The 19,565-nt window shown below is 35.3% G+C and overlaps 1 protein-coding gene across 1 annotated transcript; it reads right to left on the bottom strand.

The window, feature by feature from the left end:
* Positions 1-2,125: 2,125 nt before the first annotated feature.
* On the bottom strand, positions 2,126-16,730 carry LOC102801833 (aminopeptidase N-like). Its single transcript, XM_085496836.1, has 19 exons — positions 16,636-16,730; positions 12,984-13,015; positions 10,602-11,548; positions 7,921-8,194; positions 7,423-7,543; positions 7,143-7,297; positions 6,910-7,023; positions 6,569-6,682; positions 6,214-6,345; positions 5,726-5,931; positions 5,441-5,529; positions 4,816-4,949; positions 4,511-4,714; positions 4,335-4,414; positions 4,127-4,237; positions 3,720-3,881; positions 3,504-3,638; positions 3,118-3,190; positions 2,126-2,352 (listed from the first exon to the last, which is right to left on the bottom strand). The coding sequence occupies exons 3-19, from the start codon at positions 11,225-11,227 to the stop codon at positions 2,182-2,184; spliced, it is 2,901 nt and encodes a 966-aa protein (XP_085352962.1). The 5' UTR covers positions 11,228-11,548; positions 12,984-13,015; positions 16,636-16,730; the 3' UTR covers positions 2,126-2,181.
* Between the last annotated feature and the right edge of the window lie 2,835 nt (positions 16,731-19,565).

Below are 19,565 nucleotides of genomic sequence, written 5' to 3'. Positions count from 1 at the left end.
ATACAACAAAAGTCTCAGGCGAATTCATGCTTTAAAGTAGATATTCCAAAATTGTGAACATTCAAAATGATTCACAAATATAAAATATATTTCAAATACAGCAATTTACTCTCAGCACACAGTCATGCGCAAGTAAGGTTATTTGTTGTGAATGAATTGATTCCAAAATCAAGTAATCCTATATCATACTGCCACAAAAATAAACATATGTAATAAATCACTTGTCGGTAAACTGGTAATATATGTCTATGACGTTGCCGCACCGTACGAATTTGTCGCCGTGTTGGGGTGAACACGGTCTCATTCAAGTTCAAAACGTTAATACAGCATATGTTTATCCTAGGTATATCAGACGTCATGAAACGCAATACTTGTGAAAATACGAGAAAAAACAAAACTGTCTGTATACATGCTAGTTTGTGAAATTACAAGATGTAAAAACACACACCGAAATTGGTCAACACTTTCAAACCGAGGCTAATAGGTGTGGCTAGCGATGTTTCCCGCGCTCTGTAACCCGCTATACGACAGAGGCAATCACAACAAGTTGTCATGTCACACGTACAGTATAATGGGTCCATAGTACGCACTATGAGTAGATCTAAACTGTATTTATAGTACATGCAAAGACTATTAGACATGGAACTAGACTATATTTATCACATTCGATGCACTTTTAAAGACATTGATATTTTACGTAAACATAGATGTCATGTCTATTTAAATATAACCAAGACTAGCACAGAGTTAAAAAAAGACAAAAAAAAACATATCTAATTCATAGTGTTCGACTCGACATAGCTGGAACGATGTGCGAGTAAATGAAGTTTCTGGTAAATAAACAGTCATGTCTTCTATAATAGACCTTTTTCCATTCACACACATTGGTGACGATTTCTGTTCTTTGCCCAAAACAATCTTAATTATGCAATTATTGACCGAATAAAAACAAACTTAAAAAAGTCAGATTTATTCAAAACTTCATTGATGACGGTGATAAGTCAATTCTCACGTATTGGTCTCAAGAATTATATATTTATACATCGATGACAGAGGAGAGAAATTATGACAACTGCCCTCTGACTGACTTCATTGAACGTCGCACAACGCGAATGACACGTATATGTAATTGGGTAGTGGCTTACAATCAAATGTTTACAAGAACGTATGAAAAGTCTCTGAAAAAGTTGTTAAGAAGATGCCTAAATAAGCATTTAGGGAATATAAAGAACGAAACACTGTTCGTCACCAGGCAAGAATGGGGATGTGCGCGACAATATACAAGACATAGTCGATTCCATTATTTAAAGAACAGCATTCGTAAGAGCCATTATATTTAAATGACTCTCAGGACCACAGTGCCATATTGGATGAGGACACGCGCTATAATATGTTTGTTATTTCAATTATAATAACGCGAAATGTCAAAAAAATAATATACATGCAGTGGTTGCTTGAGCAAGTAGAAATCGAAAGTGTAGTAACGCATATAAAGTTTACAATCGGTACGCAAAAATACGCTAAAAATAGGAATGAAATTAACAACGATTTCTTAACGTAAAATAATTTAACTGATCCGTGCACGTGGGAACTCACTGGATATTACTCTGTATGTTCGTGCATTGACCTCAATCAGTTGCCATCTGATAACACGGCTGCATTTGATATCAATAGACGTACGGTTCTACTATAACTTATAATCGTGGATGTATCAATTTACCAGGCAACTCTCTTTTTAAGGTTAAACTCTTAGTAGTTGCAGTTATCAAGTCTCCACCGCTTACAGGTTACACATTCAGATTATTATTATAGCGGGCTCAGAGTCAGATTAGTAATAGCGTGAAGTAATGCCTATAAAACAATGAACCAGAATTGTTGTTCTACCATCCTATACTGCTGTCAGTAAAATTTTATATCTAAATATATAACTATCAACTGGTAACAAATGAATTCCACACTAGGATAAGTAACCTGAGACAAAGTACATAATTACGAAAACCACGAATCAAAGAACTGCATTGCCCGTACAGCATATGCAATCCATTAGAATACAAGCCATTTTGCAACATCTCTGCAAGGGATTAATTGAATAATGATATAAAAATAAAAGAATGACAACTTAATATTATCTATGTTATCTATGTTATTATTTTTCTGAAAGATACTAATTCACAAGCTGGTTTATTCGTTCATTGCTGAGATTTTCTGAATGGCTGCTTGTAGGAATAACTTGATTTGCATCATATTCCGATCTGCCCATATAATGTTGGTCTCCACTCTTTGTACAGCCTTGTAGAAGTCGTTGGCGGTCTCGCCCGGCATATCGTAATATTTCGCACCAAATGCATTGAGCTGAGAAATGCACAAAATAAAACTACATTATGAATATATTTACAGGCTGGATTCAAACTCACGACCACGGAAAAACCCCTCGCCTCTGTACAGCCAAAGACGCGTGTTTCAGTACGTCACAGTAGTCGCCTGGAAAGTCGGCTCAAAATGGCACAACTGAGCACGAGTCCACAGTGGGCATGCGCAGTTCGAATCTCAACATGTGGAAGTATTTCATGGTCGTAACATGGTCGAAATTACGAATGTTATAATCGAGAGCGAGCGTAACTCACGACTATACTAGGCATTGTGTTCAGAATTATATTCTGCATGTTGTTCGTAAAATAAAAAAAAAAACGAATTACACATGTCATTGTAAGTGCGCATTCAATACATTAAACTGCCAATCTTAGTGCAATTGAACAAAATGATATTAAACTGACGAAACAATGAATATGATACACTGTATCGTGGAATATAACTAATGTTGCAGAATGTTTTCAAGTTATTACAACTTTTTGTTCATTTGCTTCTATAGATAACATAAAGGCATTGACATCAATAATTACTTATCTTTTTTCATCATCATATGTACACCTTATGTACTCAGTGTTGCGTAATCTGAACACTGTTGAACAATGACCTGTTTTCTAGGATATACGATTACACAGGTTTCTAGCAATTAATTGAAGCATTTCAAATAAAACAATCCGTAAAAACATTAAAGTTTAACTCGTCTAATTTAAGCCGGCTAATTATGATAATTATCCACAACAATCAACGCACCTTTTTAAGATCATTCTGTGTGTTCATTTTACTTGCAAATGACCATACAAGGTCATAGGCTTCATCTGAATTCCTAGAACAAAACCAATAATTAAGTGTTGATCGTTACTTATATGCTACACATACAGTTTGTATTGACTTTGGATACAAGTTACTGTAATGCACTACCCTGGTCATTTTAACCGTATTGGTAACTGACAGTGGTAGTACATTAATCATTGGACGACATCTCTAGAATATCAGAATTAGGTTGGGTATATTTTTCGCTTCGTTTAACAACTCTTTTGAATTCATTGTCATGTCTGCCACTTTCTTCTCATTCCAATCTCTACCTATCACTTTTTCAATTTAGTGATTCGATGTGTTGATGATACAATAAAACTTACTTCTCATGCAGGAAATCAAAATTGTTCATGGTGAAGTCCCATGCTAAATCAAAACCTAGTCCCGAATTGTCTCGAACATTTTCTATGGTAGAGGTGACACTCAGTGATTCATCATCCATGGCTTTCTCCATGTACCTGGAAGTCAAAAGCGGTCGTGTTTATTTACGTGTTGATATCGTGATCATTTCAAATTTATATTATGTTTGTCATATTTACATATTTAGTGTCCATGGTTGCCTGCTGCAGGCCAGTGCAGATTGGAGACGACTTTGTTCGTCGGTGTCATTCATCTGTCTCTTGTATGCAAATGACCATTCCGCGTCACCGCCATATCGTATTGATGTGCAATAGACGGTATTTCTCATACTATCTTCGATCCTGTGAAGCGAGCATACAAATAAAGTTAGCAGGGCTTTATAAGTTCTTAAGCAAGCGTTTCGATAATTGGGAAACGCCAGAATTCTCAACGGTAACATAATAAATAGCTCAAAAATATACAAGGACTTGTCGAACAAAAGTATTGTTGCATATATTTATTACGTATAAATAATCACAATGTAATACCATTTACATGAAAACCACACCCATTAAAACATCTCAGTATTATATACACAGCAGCTTACTTGTTATCATCGGGGTTTTCCATCCAATCTCCGTACTGCGCAGTAGCTTCATTTATACAGTCGGCGTGACTGTAAGAACATGCTGTCCGTAGGGTTTCGCTCATGTGATAGCTGTAACGTACAAGTGAACAATCGTGTGACTAGTCTAGTTTATACACACTCAGATAAACTGTATATGGATGTCTGTGTCTGATCTGATCATACTTACTAGTCAATTTCCTTTGTAAAATTGTCGAAAGCCCATCCGAAATTGTTGTAGTTTGGTGTAATCAAATGGCGGATATATTTCTGCAAGAAATTCACTACAGGTAAGTACCAGAGGTAAAATGACATGGTATTATACAATCTTACATCTTTACTTATAATTTTACATCTTAACCTCACCTCAAATAATCCGTATGCGGACGTTCTCCAGATCATATACTTTGTAAACATCTGATCAGCAACAAATGCCTGCCAGGGACTGTATTCCGACTCCTTGTCAAGATATTCCATTGCTTCCAAGGCAATCACGTGATCTAGGTACAATGCCTCACCGAGATAGAAGGCATCGTCGATGAGGTGTACTCGATTCCTAACTGGAAAAATCTGCGAACGTAATTAGTGATGGTGGTATCATGGTTAAATATATACTAAATATGTTAGTGTCGATTACAAATCGCGAATTAATCAATTGTTAACAACCCCACCTCGTGGTCGTTCAGCAGCTGTTTAATCAGTTTCCTCCAGTTTTCGATGTCATAATTGACACGTATAAACGTGGTTTGGTTGATATTTGCGATATACCAATTCACATTAGTTGCGCCCTCTATCTTAATCGTACCTGTCAACAAATATGGTATTTGATGATTAGTTGCTTCCAAAGGAAGACAGATTCGACTTAAATTGCGTTGATATATTTGGGGGAATAACAAATACATGCTCACGAAATTACACTGATGTCAACCTTTAAATGACGTAATATGAATTACTACATTACGTTGTCAGCCTGCATAACTATCGGTTTGTCTGATTAATATTTCGTTGATACAGCGTGTGCAACGTTGCGTATGTTTGTTAATAATAAGTCTATATAATTTATTGTTGAAACTGTTCCTTCTGTAACCTATGAACTGGCTTATGCACTGATACTTTCTCGTAACAAAACACTTGTACACTGTGAGTCATTAATGAATGTATTGAATTTCTATTACGTGTTGGTCATGTGTTAACCTGAACTCACACAAAAGGGAGAAAGTACGTTTTGACGTCGTTATATTTTGGAACGTTATGACAACATATTTTTCGTTCTTAATATTTGCATATTCAGCCTACCTCCGGTTTTATGTAACCAAGTTCTCGTCGGCGTGTGGAAATTCAACTCCGCTTCGTGTGTGTAAGTTAAAGGAATGTGCCATACGTATCTGGTTAGCAAAACAGTATAAAAACATTTAAAAATTATGAGTCAATACAACCCGAGATCAAAGGAAAGCATGTGGTTGCTGTGAAATGAAGTGAAGTGAAGTGATGTGAAGTGAAGTGATGTGAAGTGAAGTGAAGTGAAATGACGCTTCTTGAAAACGATATCGATAGATATTTTATAAGTCCCAGCTCATTTACCCTAGCTGTGGTAACCCTGGGTCTTCTTGTGGTTCATCGTTCGGATCAAGTAGGAAATGCTCTTGTTCAGCCGTAACTAAATTGGTTGCTGTTCTCGTCAAAGTCACAACAGGAAAACCCATCTGTAGGACCCACGTGTCCATTATATCTTTCATGTCATAGCCCAAGGTCTCATTCATCCTTTTTCCCAAATGAGCGTCAACGGTCTGGATAAAAAAAAACATAGCAAATAGCAAACCACATCCATGCGGTGGTATGCTTGTGTCCGCATAGATGACATTTTTTGTCAGTTTGTAACATCTCAATATGACAGTATATATATTGATGAATATGCGAACAATGACGTATTTTTTTTTACAATGTATCAAAAATTTAGGAAAATCTTGGTTATTGCTATAGACAATATAGTGTATGCATTAAGCATAGTTACTTTACATACAAGCATATTAAACACTTTTATATGTTTCTAGGAAAAAAAATGTACCTACTTCCGTCAGTGCGGTCCAAAGGTCATCATTGACTGTGTTTCCCCATTCATGTCTGTGTAAATATTTTCGTAACCCATCAAACAGCAAGTCTTGAGTGAGGAAATCAGCCATCATATTAATTAAAGCGCCTCCCTGGGTTAACAAAAAGAACGTTATTTGATTAAAATAAATTATGTAGCCTAGAATGATACCTACTCAATGCAATCCGATGCATTGCCAAATCGTAACCTAAAAGTGTATCATTTTCAAGACAACACAGCTGAGATGTGTGGTCATAGAGTAGACACAGCCTGCTCACTATGTGGCACCACCTGTCTTCATTCATGCATCATACACTAGAAGTAGTGCATCGTACCTTTTGATATATCATCCTGTAAATAGTCCTCTCGGCGCTCACAGGTGTGGATGTACCGACTTGATCTGATCTCATCGCCCGATAAGTCACATCCCTCAGGAATAATTGGTCAAACTAAATGCAGATAGAAATGTGGAAACATGACAATGTGATAGTCGTATAGTAATCATGATCCATACATATCTGACGTGGAACAACTATCAATTGTAAAACGTCACATCCAATTTATAGTATGTTTTCTTTGTTTAAGAAAAAGTGTACCAATTAACCCTCTTTATGTGGCCACCTTAATTTAGGTGTCTCTAAACTATTCCCTTTTTCCCTCCGCAAAACAAACTCACTGTGTCAAAACCAGGTACTGAGTAATCCAATCCGTAGTATTGGAAATAAGTAGCAAATCCTTCATTCAGCCATAGATCGTTCCACCATTCCATTGTAACGGCGTTTCCATACCACTGAAATAAGTCACAGTATTAATTAAATGCAGCTTCATATTCACAAATATCTAAAATGTTGTCGAAGCACGGGCGATGTATCATTTCAGGGGCAACACAATAAATTCATATTCAATTACCATATGAGCTAATTCATGTGCAACTACTGCCGCAACTCCCTGCTTTCTACTAGGTGTAAAGTCACGTGGGTTGTAAATGATGTATATCTCCCTGTATAAAATCAAACCCCAATTCTCCATAGCGCCTGGTCCAAACACTGGCAACGCCGGCATGTCTGAAATGTGATGAAAACACGTTGAATATGCCACTGTCTCAATAAATTCAGGAACAATTACATTTTCATTTGATAACATTCGCCTCTCATAGTGAAGCTTTCAAAAACACCAACACTATACATACCTGTCTTTGTCATAGGGAAAGGCATGTTCCATAAGTCTTCGAACATTGACATTTGGTCCATACCGGTATACAGAGCATACTCAGTGTCTTCAATGAGCGATGGCTGAGAGCAAACCCCAAACTGTACAACGTAATAATTTTGTTTTAATATTAGTAATGGTCGTATTACGAATCAAATAAATATTCCATTTCAACAATTCACGTTTTTTAAAAACTACGTATACTGAACACACGCTATTTCCAGCCTACAGCACTACGTACGTTTCGTGTGACTGTAAATGTTTAAAACAGCGATTATTTAATAGTCAAAACACTCAAACACAACAACATAGCGAAATTGGTCGTCGGGTAATCTTTCAGATAAACATTGATATTTTGTAGCCTATATTAGGCGTATGTATGGAGGGAATTAGCATAGTTGGCTGTACATGGTAGCCGAACGTAGCGACGCCGCGGCAATTTACTTCACAATTATAAAAATTAGATGTCAATACTCACCGATATGTTGTTTCTTGACGTATTATAGATACATTCCCAATCACCTATGGTATATGCATTCAAATAACTAGACATCACAACTGTCTTATCGTATTCAGTCTCTATCCACCCCTCCAAATATGTACCATTCCTTACAACCTCCGTGTTGGCCAATGCAATACGTCCCGTTCGATAAATCAGAGTAGTGGTGAACGTTGCCTTCAGTGCTGGTTCATCGAAGCATGGGAATGCACGACGCGCGCGACTTGGTTCAAACTGAGTTGCCGCAAATGTTCTGAAACACAATTCATAATATTGCTTAATGTTCTGATGAAATCAGCGGCAGGTTTATTAAACTCGTGTAGTCATTTTCATTTGGAATAATCAGAACTCGTTCCCAATGTATATACACAATTAGAAATGATATATGGACTACCACAATATTCGAAATTATATAACTTAGAAACCAACCGCATATTTAGAAATTGACGTATTTTGAGTTTGTCAGCCTCGATGTGAAAAATTGAATCCGCCTATATTGACCAATCAGATTATAGCGATGTTTATTTCATTATCATGGGGATATTGACAATTACTACTCGTTATTCATTACACTGCTTTATTGCACGGATAGAATACAAATACAAACTTACCAAATATAATGATGTATACCTCGTATGTAATTAAACAATTCCTCAGGTAGGTGAATCGGGTAAGATTTCAACATTAATACAAAAATATTAAATATTTATATTTATTTCCACTTAAATAAAAAAACATGTCGGTAAATATTTACTTGATGGGGTACCAAATGTCACAAATCACTTACTTTCAAGTACAAATATTTTCAAGCTCTAATAATTTTAATTGTTTATTAACTTAGTTGTTGCTGCAGTGAAAAGTATTTTCAAAGTTGTATTTGCTTACTTTGTTAGTAATGTTTTGATTGTTATTTTTATTCAGCTATTTTAGCCATTCGTGAATATAATTTTGTTTCTTGTATTTGCAAATCATTTTCATTTTCAAAGGGCGTAATTTCTATGAAAATTATTACTGGCTGGCGTTCCAAGTCAATCTGGATTTTGAACAATATCATTCATTGATTATTTATCCTGAATCAACATATGATGTAGCTATTTATTATTATGTTGTTATAGCGCCACCTATAACATCAAAACATACTGCGGCAAAGAATAGCTTGGATTGTACCATTTTTAAGTATGTAAATTATGAAGGTGAGTTCCACATTAGATGGAAAGACAAAACATGCCATTTTGAATACGAACTTGACATGAATATTATTTAATAATAAAAAAATGATTAAAACTGTTATTAAAAAACACCGTACACCTTTTCATCACATTATGTGTTTTATGTATTTTATGTGTTCAAATATAACCACCCTACCAAGGAAAATGTAACGTTCTAAACTAGCTCTTTCCTCACACGATATGACTATAACTGCGTGATACTTGAAAGTTACAAGGTTTGACTCCGTGGGTTCAACGTTCCCATAATTCTTTATGGTAGCCACACTATGTAATTCACTGTACCCAGAGTAATAACACTGTGTCATGTACAGTACAAAGGTCGAAATTATAGTACTTGTACTGGTCACATGGTAACGCCTTTTATATTTATTCTACGAGCAGTTGGTATTTAATATCGGGGGCGAGGTCGAATGATTTGTACGGACGTATCAAATAATGCAATGAGTCTCCGCCGATGTTTGACTCGGTCTTTTCTACAACTTTAGACTCGTTTGTGTGTTAATGTGACAAAAAGTGCAATCTGGTTTGGCTATCGAAAAGACTCATCGCAGCGTGCAACTCGTTATCTGCACAATGTGGCATATTAACCTAGTGTTTCACCATATAATTCATACCATGTCACGCCCAGGTTGTTTTACAATGATTGTATTTATGATCACATACTCAAGAAGCTGTCAACTCTGACATACAGGACATAACTTTGGGATTTTATGGAGTGTTAACATTATTCACCCTTCTATCCTCTATGAAATTCAATCGGCCTTTTATATTATGGAATATCAATATTATTGCCGCTGTCCTGATATATATTTACTTATTTGCAGTACGTTCAATGAAAGAAGCATTGTCCGTCCTTATTTAGTTGTCACGGATTATTTAAATGTATCTCAAATTCCATCCATGACTGGCATGACAATTATTTCACAAACAAGCATCGTCAATGTGCACAATTCCTTCGATTCGTGTTCGATTTCATGTTACGTTTTGAGTAACCGGATTTCATTAGATTCTACGAGGTGAAAACTTGTTTGATTGTGTTACTGGAGTTCAATGAGTCACAGCTTAGCTTGAGCAACGATGACAGATTACGGTAAACAGGTATTATATATATATATATATATATATATATATATATATATATATATATATAATGTGTGTGTGTGTGTGTGTGTATGTTATGACATGACCGGTCGAAATGTTAATGTTCAGTGGAAATCGTGGCGGCTACGTCTCCTTTGTATGTTACACCCTGCGCAAAGGACTATGGGAGAATAAACAAGCTAGTTAATAAGTTAGTATGTCTCAGGGCCACGAAGAACACCAACACTGTGGCCTCCTGGAAACTGCCTAGTGGTGGTAAAAGTATTTCACCCCATCCGATGAACTAGGTTACTACAAATCTAAAAGAATTATAAATTGAAATCTACTTACTTTTCTTCCCCATCCTCTGTATATGTTGCGTAGTAGAAACCACGTAAATCTGTCTGATTTAAAGTACCCGTATGATTGAAATGTATTTTATACTTTTGTCCAACACCTAAGCTCCGCGATAGCTTGATGACGTAAAACTCGTTTTCGGGTACAGTCTCTGTGCTTGTGACAGAAATCTGCTGGTTATTATCGGTTTCAAATACGTCACAGCTGTCGACAGTCATTGTTTTAATATGCACAGTGATTTCGTCTGTTGCTTCTTTACACGTCACGTAAATATAAGTCTCACCGTCAATATCGAGGTATTTGTCACCGTCTAATTGTTCATCAAGATAGACCTGTAGTTTAACATCATAGTGATATGGAATCACAGTAGTCGGTAATCTGGCTTCTGGTACTGGGTCAGTTTTTGGGATGTCAACAGGTTTTGGCATCTTGATCGTTTCTGGGTCATCTGGCAACTCAATCTGGGTCACTTCACACTCTCTATCGGGAACAAGATACGCCAACAACACAGCACCAGTGAGAATTATAAGCGCAACTACAACCAGAATGTAAATAGTGGTCTTCTTAACCATCCAACCACCACTTAAGGGCTTTTTATCGCTAAAATCAAAAGTCGACATCTTCCTGAAAATTGCTTTCTCCGAGATGGAAAGTTTAGTTTTCAAAATGATTCGTGTCAGGTACCGTCGTCTGTGAGAGCAGAATGGCTGTAAAACCAACCTAGCTTGAGACACACACCTCAGTTGAAGTATCTTATAAGTTACTTATTGCCTCACAAATTACTTGCGATTTATGACTCGCGAGTGTTTGCGTACAGTAAACCTTGTCATAAAACCACCTTTGGTATGCATTGCGTAGCCTTGAACATAATCTTAAGATCTGTATATGTGATACCCTATAGGAATGCTAGTGTTGAACTCTGCCCCAGCATTATGTCATACCTGTTGTCGAAGAAACACTTATTTTGTTACATATATATAGCTTGATTGCGAATACAAATAGTGAATATGGATAGCACCAATAACCAAGCGTCCAGGTAATTTATTGAGTGTAGACGTTTTGTGGGTGTTGGTATACTCCCTGTATCACATAATCTGGTATGTGTATTTAACAATTACATCAATTGAAGGAGAAGTTATAGGTAAAATCGAATGGCGTGACTGTATTTGGGGGTCATATGAAATGAATATCTATGAGAATATTACTGACGAACTTAGTGCCGCGGCCCTCGAATGTTGTTTCGATGTACAGGCGTTATGTGAATGAAATGCTTCGATTTTATAACCCTGTGATTTAAAAGGACAAACTGTAATGTACGTTGCTACATAATCTTGTGTCGGTATTTCGTCTTTCTGGTGCTAATTTAGTCATTTCTGGTACATTGATGTCTATAAAGCTGTTATTTTGTTGAATATCTACTCCAATAACTGTCTTTCAGTTCACCAATTTATTGAAAGTCTCGGTTCAAAAATTATCGGCTAGCAGTACCGCAATATTTCAACTTTTAAATTATAATCCTCATTCATGATTTTGTAATCTGATTTTTTTATTTTTTTCCGCGTATATTAAACAAAGTTTGTATGAAAATCATTTTTAGTGTAATCTGTGGTATCCATACTCACCAAAACCGTAAACCCGTGTATTGTAGGTTCTCTCAATTTAAGCACGCAAATAACATGGTTCTCAGTAAACGACGCACACAACGGCTATTCAAACAAAGATACCCCCCCAATATAGTACATATACGTTCTATTGCACATCATTAAATAAATTACTTCACACGTTAGATATCTAAAACACGTTTAGCGGCGTACTGCTCTATATTGTTCGTTAAAGTAGACGGCAAAACCGTGAAAATGTTGAAATAACTTTTAATTTTGAGCCAAAAAAAAAAACAATTATAAAAGTTACAGTTATAATTATAATAATAGTTATAATTATATAAAACAATTATAAAACTTTATTTATTTATATTCACTAAACTACATTATGCCATTCCGTTTTGAATTCTGTCCCAGAAATGCACAACATGATTCTAGTTACCAGTGACAATAGAGTAATATAGTTGTCATATAAATTAGAAAAAAAGGGATGGGTGTCTAAAGGACAAACCGGAAACACCATGGAGTGCGAGTGAACGAATGAATGAATGGATGAATTAGTTAATTATAATTAATTAATTAATTAATTAATTAATGAATGAATGAAATTAATTAATCATCTTGAATTTACGTTATTAAACTCACTCACTCCGTGGCTTTACAACAACAACAAAGCTACTTTTACGGCAACCCAACGAGTTTCTCGACACTAACATCAATTCATCGCATTGGTTAGCAAACGTAGTTACTGTCATTCAGAAACAAAACATATTACCTTTTCATCTGCACGACTATTTCCATAGTAACCTAAAAAAAAACAAATCATACACTGTGATGTTAGGGCTACTGTCGTCATCGTATTATACAAATGTGTGATTCAAAATGGCTACTGTTCTTGTATATAGCCAATTAGTCTGAATTACATTAAACCCAAAGCTCCAGATTTTCATGCTATTCCGGCAAACGTCGATAAAGTTCTTCATATCGACTACATTCCCGATCAATTGGTTCGTGGGTCAATAGTCCACATACGACGATTGTTTAATGATCTTCAGTTGAGCGTGACAAAGGTAGCTCGTAGGTTATACAGCTATATTTTTAATAAGCTATTTTGCGACATTGCTTTTACATAAATAAAAAACCTGGTCTAATATTTACTACCCTAGCATGATGAACAAGTAGGATTCTGTAAAAGTTTTTCAAGAGTTGAAAATAATTTATGTTACAAACGTTTATAAACAGATATGCGAGTATGTGCGTTTATTATTGTCCAACTGTAAAGTCGGGTACAACAGTGACACGTTCTATATCTCATGCGTTTTTTTCTTTATTTATCATTGATTAATAGTCGAACTTGATTACTACGAGTTCGCTGGTGTTTATATTGTATCTATTGGGTTACTATTTATCTCTGTTCAACTTCACACCTATTGTTGAAAAGATTAGTGGATCATATAATAATAACTAAAAACTGAAAATTCTTTTTTTTTAAATAAGATCAAAGGTATGAAGGTTAGGCATGTGGGTATATCATTTAATAATTGTGGATTAGAAGTAGTAAATGCGTAATAGTATTGCATGGCAGTGTAATTTCTGGCTTCCATCAATCCAATAGAAAACATTGAAATCGCTCAAAAAAGGGTAGGCTACATTGCTCTTCAACTTGGTCAAGAAACGCTAATTTTAGGGGTAGGGGACGTCGCCGCCTCAGTGCGTAATACGTGCATTTCTTTGAGCTACTCAAATATTGACTTATTTGTTTCTACTATACTACTAATATAATGAAACCGAAAAGGGTAAACTGATATAAAAAATAAAATAAAATGACAACTGATATATAATAATATATATGAAGAACTTTTAATATCTACAATGTCAATATATAACGTTATAAGAATGTCAACTAAACCCCAAACATTTCTAAATTACATACCTGCCATCAAATCAAGACCCTTTTAACAGTGGTAAATATCTATTAGTGGTCGATAAAAGCACTTACAAAAATGTAATATTTAATATTTTTTTTTATTTACTTTTATTTTTTTATTCCATTAGTTTGAAATGTTATTACTACAGTAAGGTTAGCATTTTTCACGTTGTTACTGTATGAGAACATATTATTATTATTATTTAATCCATGTTTTTCGCACTATATAAAAATAATTATTTGTGTCGTGTCCCGTATGCACATGAGTAAAGTGGATAATACCTTATGTATAATTCGTCTATGTCGACACCGAAGCCGAGGCCGAGGCCGAAGGCGCACATACTTGTATTTCCAACGGGACATATTCAATACGAATAATATAATAAATAAATGTATGGTATAAAACCAGTAATTAATGACATTGAAGAAAAGCAGCTCCTCCCACAAAGTAAAGTACTAGTATAAGAGTGTGAGTGTGAGTGTGTATGTGTCTAATAATAATCCCTCTAGAGGAAATACGTATAAGTAAATGACAACAAATGACTTATAACTGTGTCAAATACTTGGTACATGAATCAATAATACAGCATATTCGAAGATAGCTTGACAAGGTCGCGTGAGTTGCGCCCTCCGCGGTGTTCCAATCTCAACACACACACGTTTGGGCGTTTGGCCTACATGTCAGGCTAATTCAAAGATGACTCGGCTCTCACGTAAACGTGTTACCCCCAGATACCCCTGGATGAAGCTACTATCAGATTATACCACTTTAATTATTTATATGTTATAACCACTTATAAACGATTAATCATGTGATTAGTAGTTTTGCAATTACACGACCATATTAATTACACTCTCTTAACTACTTTATATGTAATATTAATCGAATATTGACATATATCATGACAAACCGAATAACGAAAGTTGGAAGGTTATCACTTACATAAATACAAAGTTTCTAATCAGCGTTTTGTAAACTATAAATCATGTGACGACTAATGTATTCTCCTTCGCCAAAGTAATTACTCAAACCTAGCTTGCCAAACTTTTCCAATACTTGGGAAGAATTGTCATCAAGCAGTTGAGACTGTTCAGAAATGCGTGACCAGTCTGAATATCAATAACACTTTTGCGATGTTCTAATCTACACACACACACACACACACACACACACATATATATATATATATATATATATATATATATATATATATATATATATATATATATATATATATATATATATATATATCAAACAACATTTCAGTGCTTCGTGATACACAAAACAAACCTGATGGGTTCACTAAATATTTATAAAAACACACTGCGTGCATCACTGATATGAATATAGAGTTACAGACATAAATACAAAGCAAAGACAGTGGTTCTCATAACCAAGTGTGGTACAACTCATGCGAATATGTGGTCTTAGTACTTCTAAATTGTTGGGCGTAGAAAAACAAACAACCAAGGCGTAGGCAAAATAATGACCGCACGCCCTACCTCAGTGCGGTGTCGTACAACAATACGATCCTCAATGTCTGATTGCCCCCACAACATTGTGAAAATGACAATGACGTAATTATGACATCTGTTATTGTAATAGTGAGTATATGCAGCGGAATTGAGGAATGTGTTTTAAAGACAGAATTGGCAGACACCAGGATAACACATTGGGCTTCGATAGTTACATCGACCTTTTGATGGGTTCAGAGTACATAACACCATGTGGTTGTAATTTGTACTGGGGTACTTATGAAGACTTGGTGAATCGTGGCTGAAGTAGAATCGTGATGACAACTGTATGTATAAGTGTTGATTAATCACATGTAAACGTATATAGCACACACAAATCAATGGATTTTAGTGTGCATCATGTCTCTGGAATCCCCATTAAGTTTATCTAAATATAATCGCATGTGATTTTCTGTGTATCAAATAAACGTTATATTGATACATTCCAAAACTAAATATAAATAATTGTAAGGAGAAGTTATGTGCCCCACTCCCAACGAACAGTCTTAACTATGTATTATGTATCGACTTACGCAAAATCAATCTTGGAGAATTCGGCTTCATTCACAATTCAGACAATGATGACATATAAGGAATGATGTGTTCGATGTCACATCGCCACGGGAACTTTTTGACAACGACGTGATATTCACTCGAGCGAGCCAGTTAAAACGGCAGTCAAACATAATTGTTTACATCATTCTTTTTTCGAAAACTGGGGTGTCCGTTTATCTAAACTGTCTATAATGTCTACCATTTTATTTCGTTTCTTCAGAATAAAACATAAATTAATTCGTACTATTCTTATACTGGGCGTAGCTGAACGATGCATTATTCTCTATTTATTAACGAGTTAAATTAAATTAACATTAAATTAACATTAAATTAACATTTAAATAACATTTACTGGTATATTGATATAGTATAATCGGTGTTGTTATTTTCACATATTGTTCAAAGAGAATAACAATTTTCAATTACTTACACTTGCTTGGCCTGTACACATATATACATCTGTGATTCAGTGAAGTGAGTCTAACGGGTCGTTCGTTCTCTGACTGGCTGGCATTTAGTAATTAGTTTCCCAACGTGAATGGCCAGGGATCTAATATATGGATTTGGATTGAATTGGATAGCGGTTTTCTGTTCAAAGTTCACAAGAGTTTAGACAGGGGGTGATTTTTTAACCGTTGGGAAGATACCAAAACAAATGATTAACATATTGCCGAAGTACTCAACGCGTTCCCGAGAAGCAGGTATGCTTATACTAATAAAGTGTTATCACATTATTGTTTAGTGTGTTTGTAACATTCTACTGCTGATAAAAATGCAGGTTGCATTTCCCCTAAATAAGAAGTCTCGCATTATACGGTGGGACACCCCTGTAGAAATTATTGGCGCGACTCTACCGATATCAGATTACATTTTCAGATATAATATCATAGCGTGCACAGCGGGGTCAGATTAATAATAACATTTAGTTGTGACGTAATAACCTACTTTATCGCACCCGACGGTCTCAATGATGGAGCGAGTGTTTACTAGAAATATATATCACCAGCCATATGTTGCTTTTCGAACGGTACAGTTGAATTTTCAGACGCTCAGAAGTCAAAAGCCAGAAGCTCAGGGGATCAGAAGTGTAAAAAAATAAACGATACTGCTGGAATAATTTCTGACTACTAGTATTCAGATTACCGGAATTTAAATAATCACATGAAGTGTGATCTGTGGGACAATGACATTGATGAACAGAACAGTAAGGAGAATATTTGACAGTTCTCTATTATTGCGGGAAATATTTATTTTAAATGTGTTATCTCAAATGGGTAATATTCAAAGTGTGTGAAAATATATTTGCCAATAAATCAATTGATCAATGTGGATAACATTTGATTGAGATTTTTTAAAAAAGTAAAATACAAAATCATTATGGTCAAGTTCTAATTTGGCTGCAAACATTGCAACTTCAAGGAAATAATACAACACTTTTTAATTACTTTATTCAGTCCTCGGATGCGCATGTATTAGTTTGTCTTCGTATAAATAAAGTCATATAATATTGACCGCGTCAAGATTCAATGCTCACAAAATGTTGTGTATAATAGCCGTTTGCTTGGAGTCTCGTCAGCACTGAGACCGTATTTACTATATTCTATTGTGTGCAAGAAACTTTCGGACAAAAACATATAAAATGCATTTAGTAAATATTGAATACACTTTATATCACTGTCTAGGCATACTTGCACAATATTAATAATCCAATTTCAGAGTAATATAAAACTTCGAGATAATACGTTTAATAATTATGGGTTTATTATTTTTAAAACGTTGTACAATACTTCTATAGCAAACAGACTATTGCCTACTTGAATTACCTGCATCATAAACACGGAATGTATTATATTTCATTTATAGAAAACCAACCCGACGCATATCTGTGGAAAAAAAGTAACTACAGTTCGGCCATACTTTTTTTAATATTTTACATACCATTCATTCCCCATCTCATAATGTAATAACTATATTTTATATGTCATATCATTACAGTAAATTTAAGACAATATTTTGTATTAGTACAACAACAAATTATCGGCAGACATATATCATTTCTAGAAGTGACAATAAAACCAAAATCAAAAGCTTGTGAGTATTTACTATTAGCAACCATTCTAAAAATAAGTGGCACCAATGACTACTACTGACGAAGTAAAAACATCACGGGTATAAATCATCCCTTTCATATAGTAGTTGAAAATTCACTATATAAATTCAACCATTCTCAATACAGCACAACCATAGATTGACCCCCATCAACCACGACCGGTAAACTGAAGAAACAAATCGATGGAAACAGTCTTGGTCGTGATTGAAGCGAAATTACATACCGTTAGTGGAACATGGTCTGTGCAGTGATGAAAGCTTGGCAGGAGCTTAATGGTGACATGAAAGAAAAAGACGATCGAGGTTGTCGTCTGCATGTCAGTTAGCCATATGTTCAATTCACGTGAACTGCACGCAGCCAGACTGTGTTATGACATGGCCTCTCCATGGCAACCATTCGGACATGTTCAAAAGGTCGATACTGAAATGTGGCGATATAGTCAACTTCAATGTCAATCTCACAAGTTATAGAGTGTACATCAATTTTATGCGACTTATATTTAGTCAGAACAATTTATTTTCCTTTTATTTTTTGGACACTTCTTAGACACTTAGAGTCAACACCACCGTTTTCGAACGTAGTGGCATAGAAGTAAGTTGAGTGAGCATCGTTTACTGTTTTCAACCCAAATCGCCCGTACCTGCCCGTATGTTCTAAAAGCACAAAGCGTCGTGCTGCTGCTTTTTGCGGGAAGAGAAAAGTCTTGATAAATCCATGCGAAGTGTAATTAAAAGTATATTGTCTGCCTCTCTATCGCTTCCGGCAATAAGTGAACGATGATTGAATCAATCACGTCAACGCATTTTGCTGTTAGGACATGGTAGACATTCAACATCACTGAGTAGTTCGTTTTTCAACGTGTTTGAAATGTTAATACCTGATAATTTAATAGTTATATGAGCACTCACACGAACAAGATATTTTTTATTCGGTTTAACCAGTATTACTGTCGATAAATGTATTAACAATATATATAATGAATAAACGGACACGATTTCGTTAGGTAATTTGAGACTGTAATATTTATAATCTAGGGATTTAAGGTAACAATTCACAGGATCTTTACAGAAGCGATTTTAAAATTTTGCCAAAGTTAAGTAATGCCATACACGAATGGCTAAGACTGTGTAAGCTTTGGTCAAAGTGCAGCGTCTGGAGTTCACGATGAGACGAGTAAAAGTTGCTCAAGGAAAGGGTTCGAACCCACAATATGACCCTCTATGACGATTTCCGATTAATGTTCCGAGGAA

Source organism: Saccoglossus kowalevskii, chromosome 3 (assembly GCF_978046115.1).
Source record: "Saccoglossus kowalevskii chromosome 3, keSacKowa6.1, whole genome shotgun sequence".
Classification (NCBI taxonomy): domain Eukaryota; kingdom Metazoa; phylum Hemichordata; class Enteropneusta; family Harrimaniidae; genus Saccoglossus; species Saccoglossus kowalevskii.
This window is presented reverse-complemented; position numbering and strand designations above follow the sequence as displayed.

Excerpts from the sequence above, each read along its gene's own strand:
- LOC102801833 (XM_085496836.1), bottom strand. The coding sequence starts at position 11,227 with ATGTCGACTTTTGATTTTAGCGATAAAAAGCCCTTAAGTGGTGGTTGG. Across the intron at positions 4,950-5,440 it reads TTGGTTACATAAAACCGGAG|GTACGATTAAGATAGAGGGC; the intron begins GTAGGCTGAATA and ends ATTTGTTGACAG. Across the intron at positions 2,353-3,117 it reads CACAGAATGATCTTAAAAAG|CTCAATGCATTTGGTGCGAA; the intron begins GTGCGTTGATTG and ends TGCATTTCTCAG.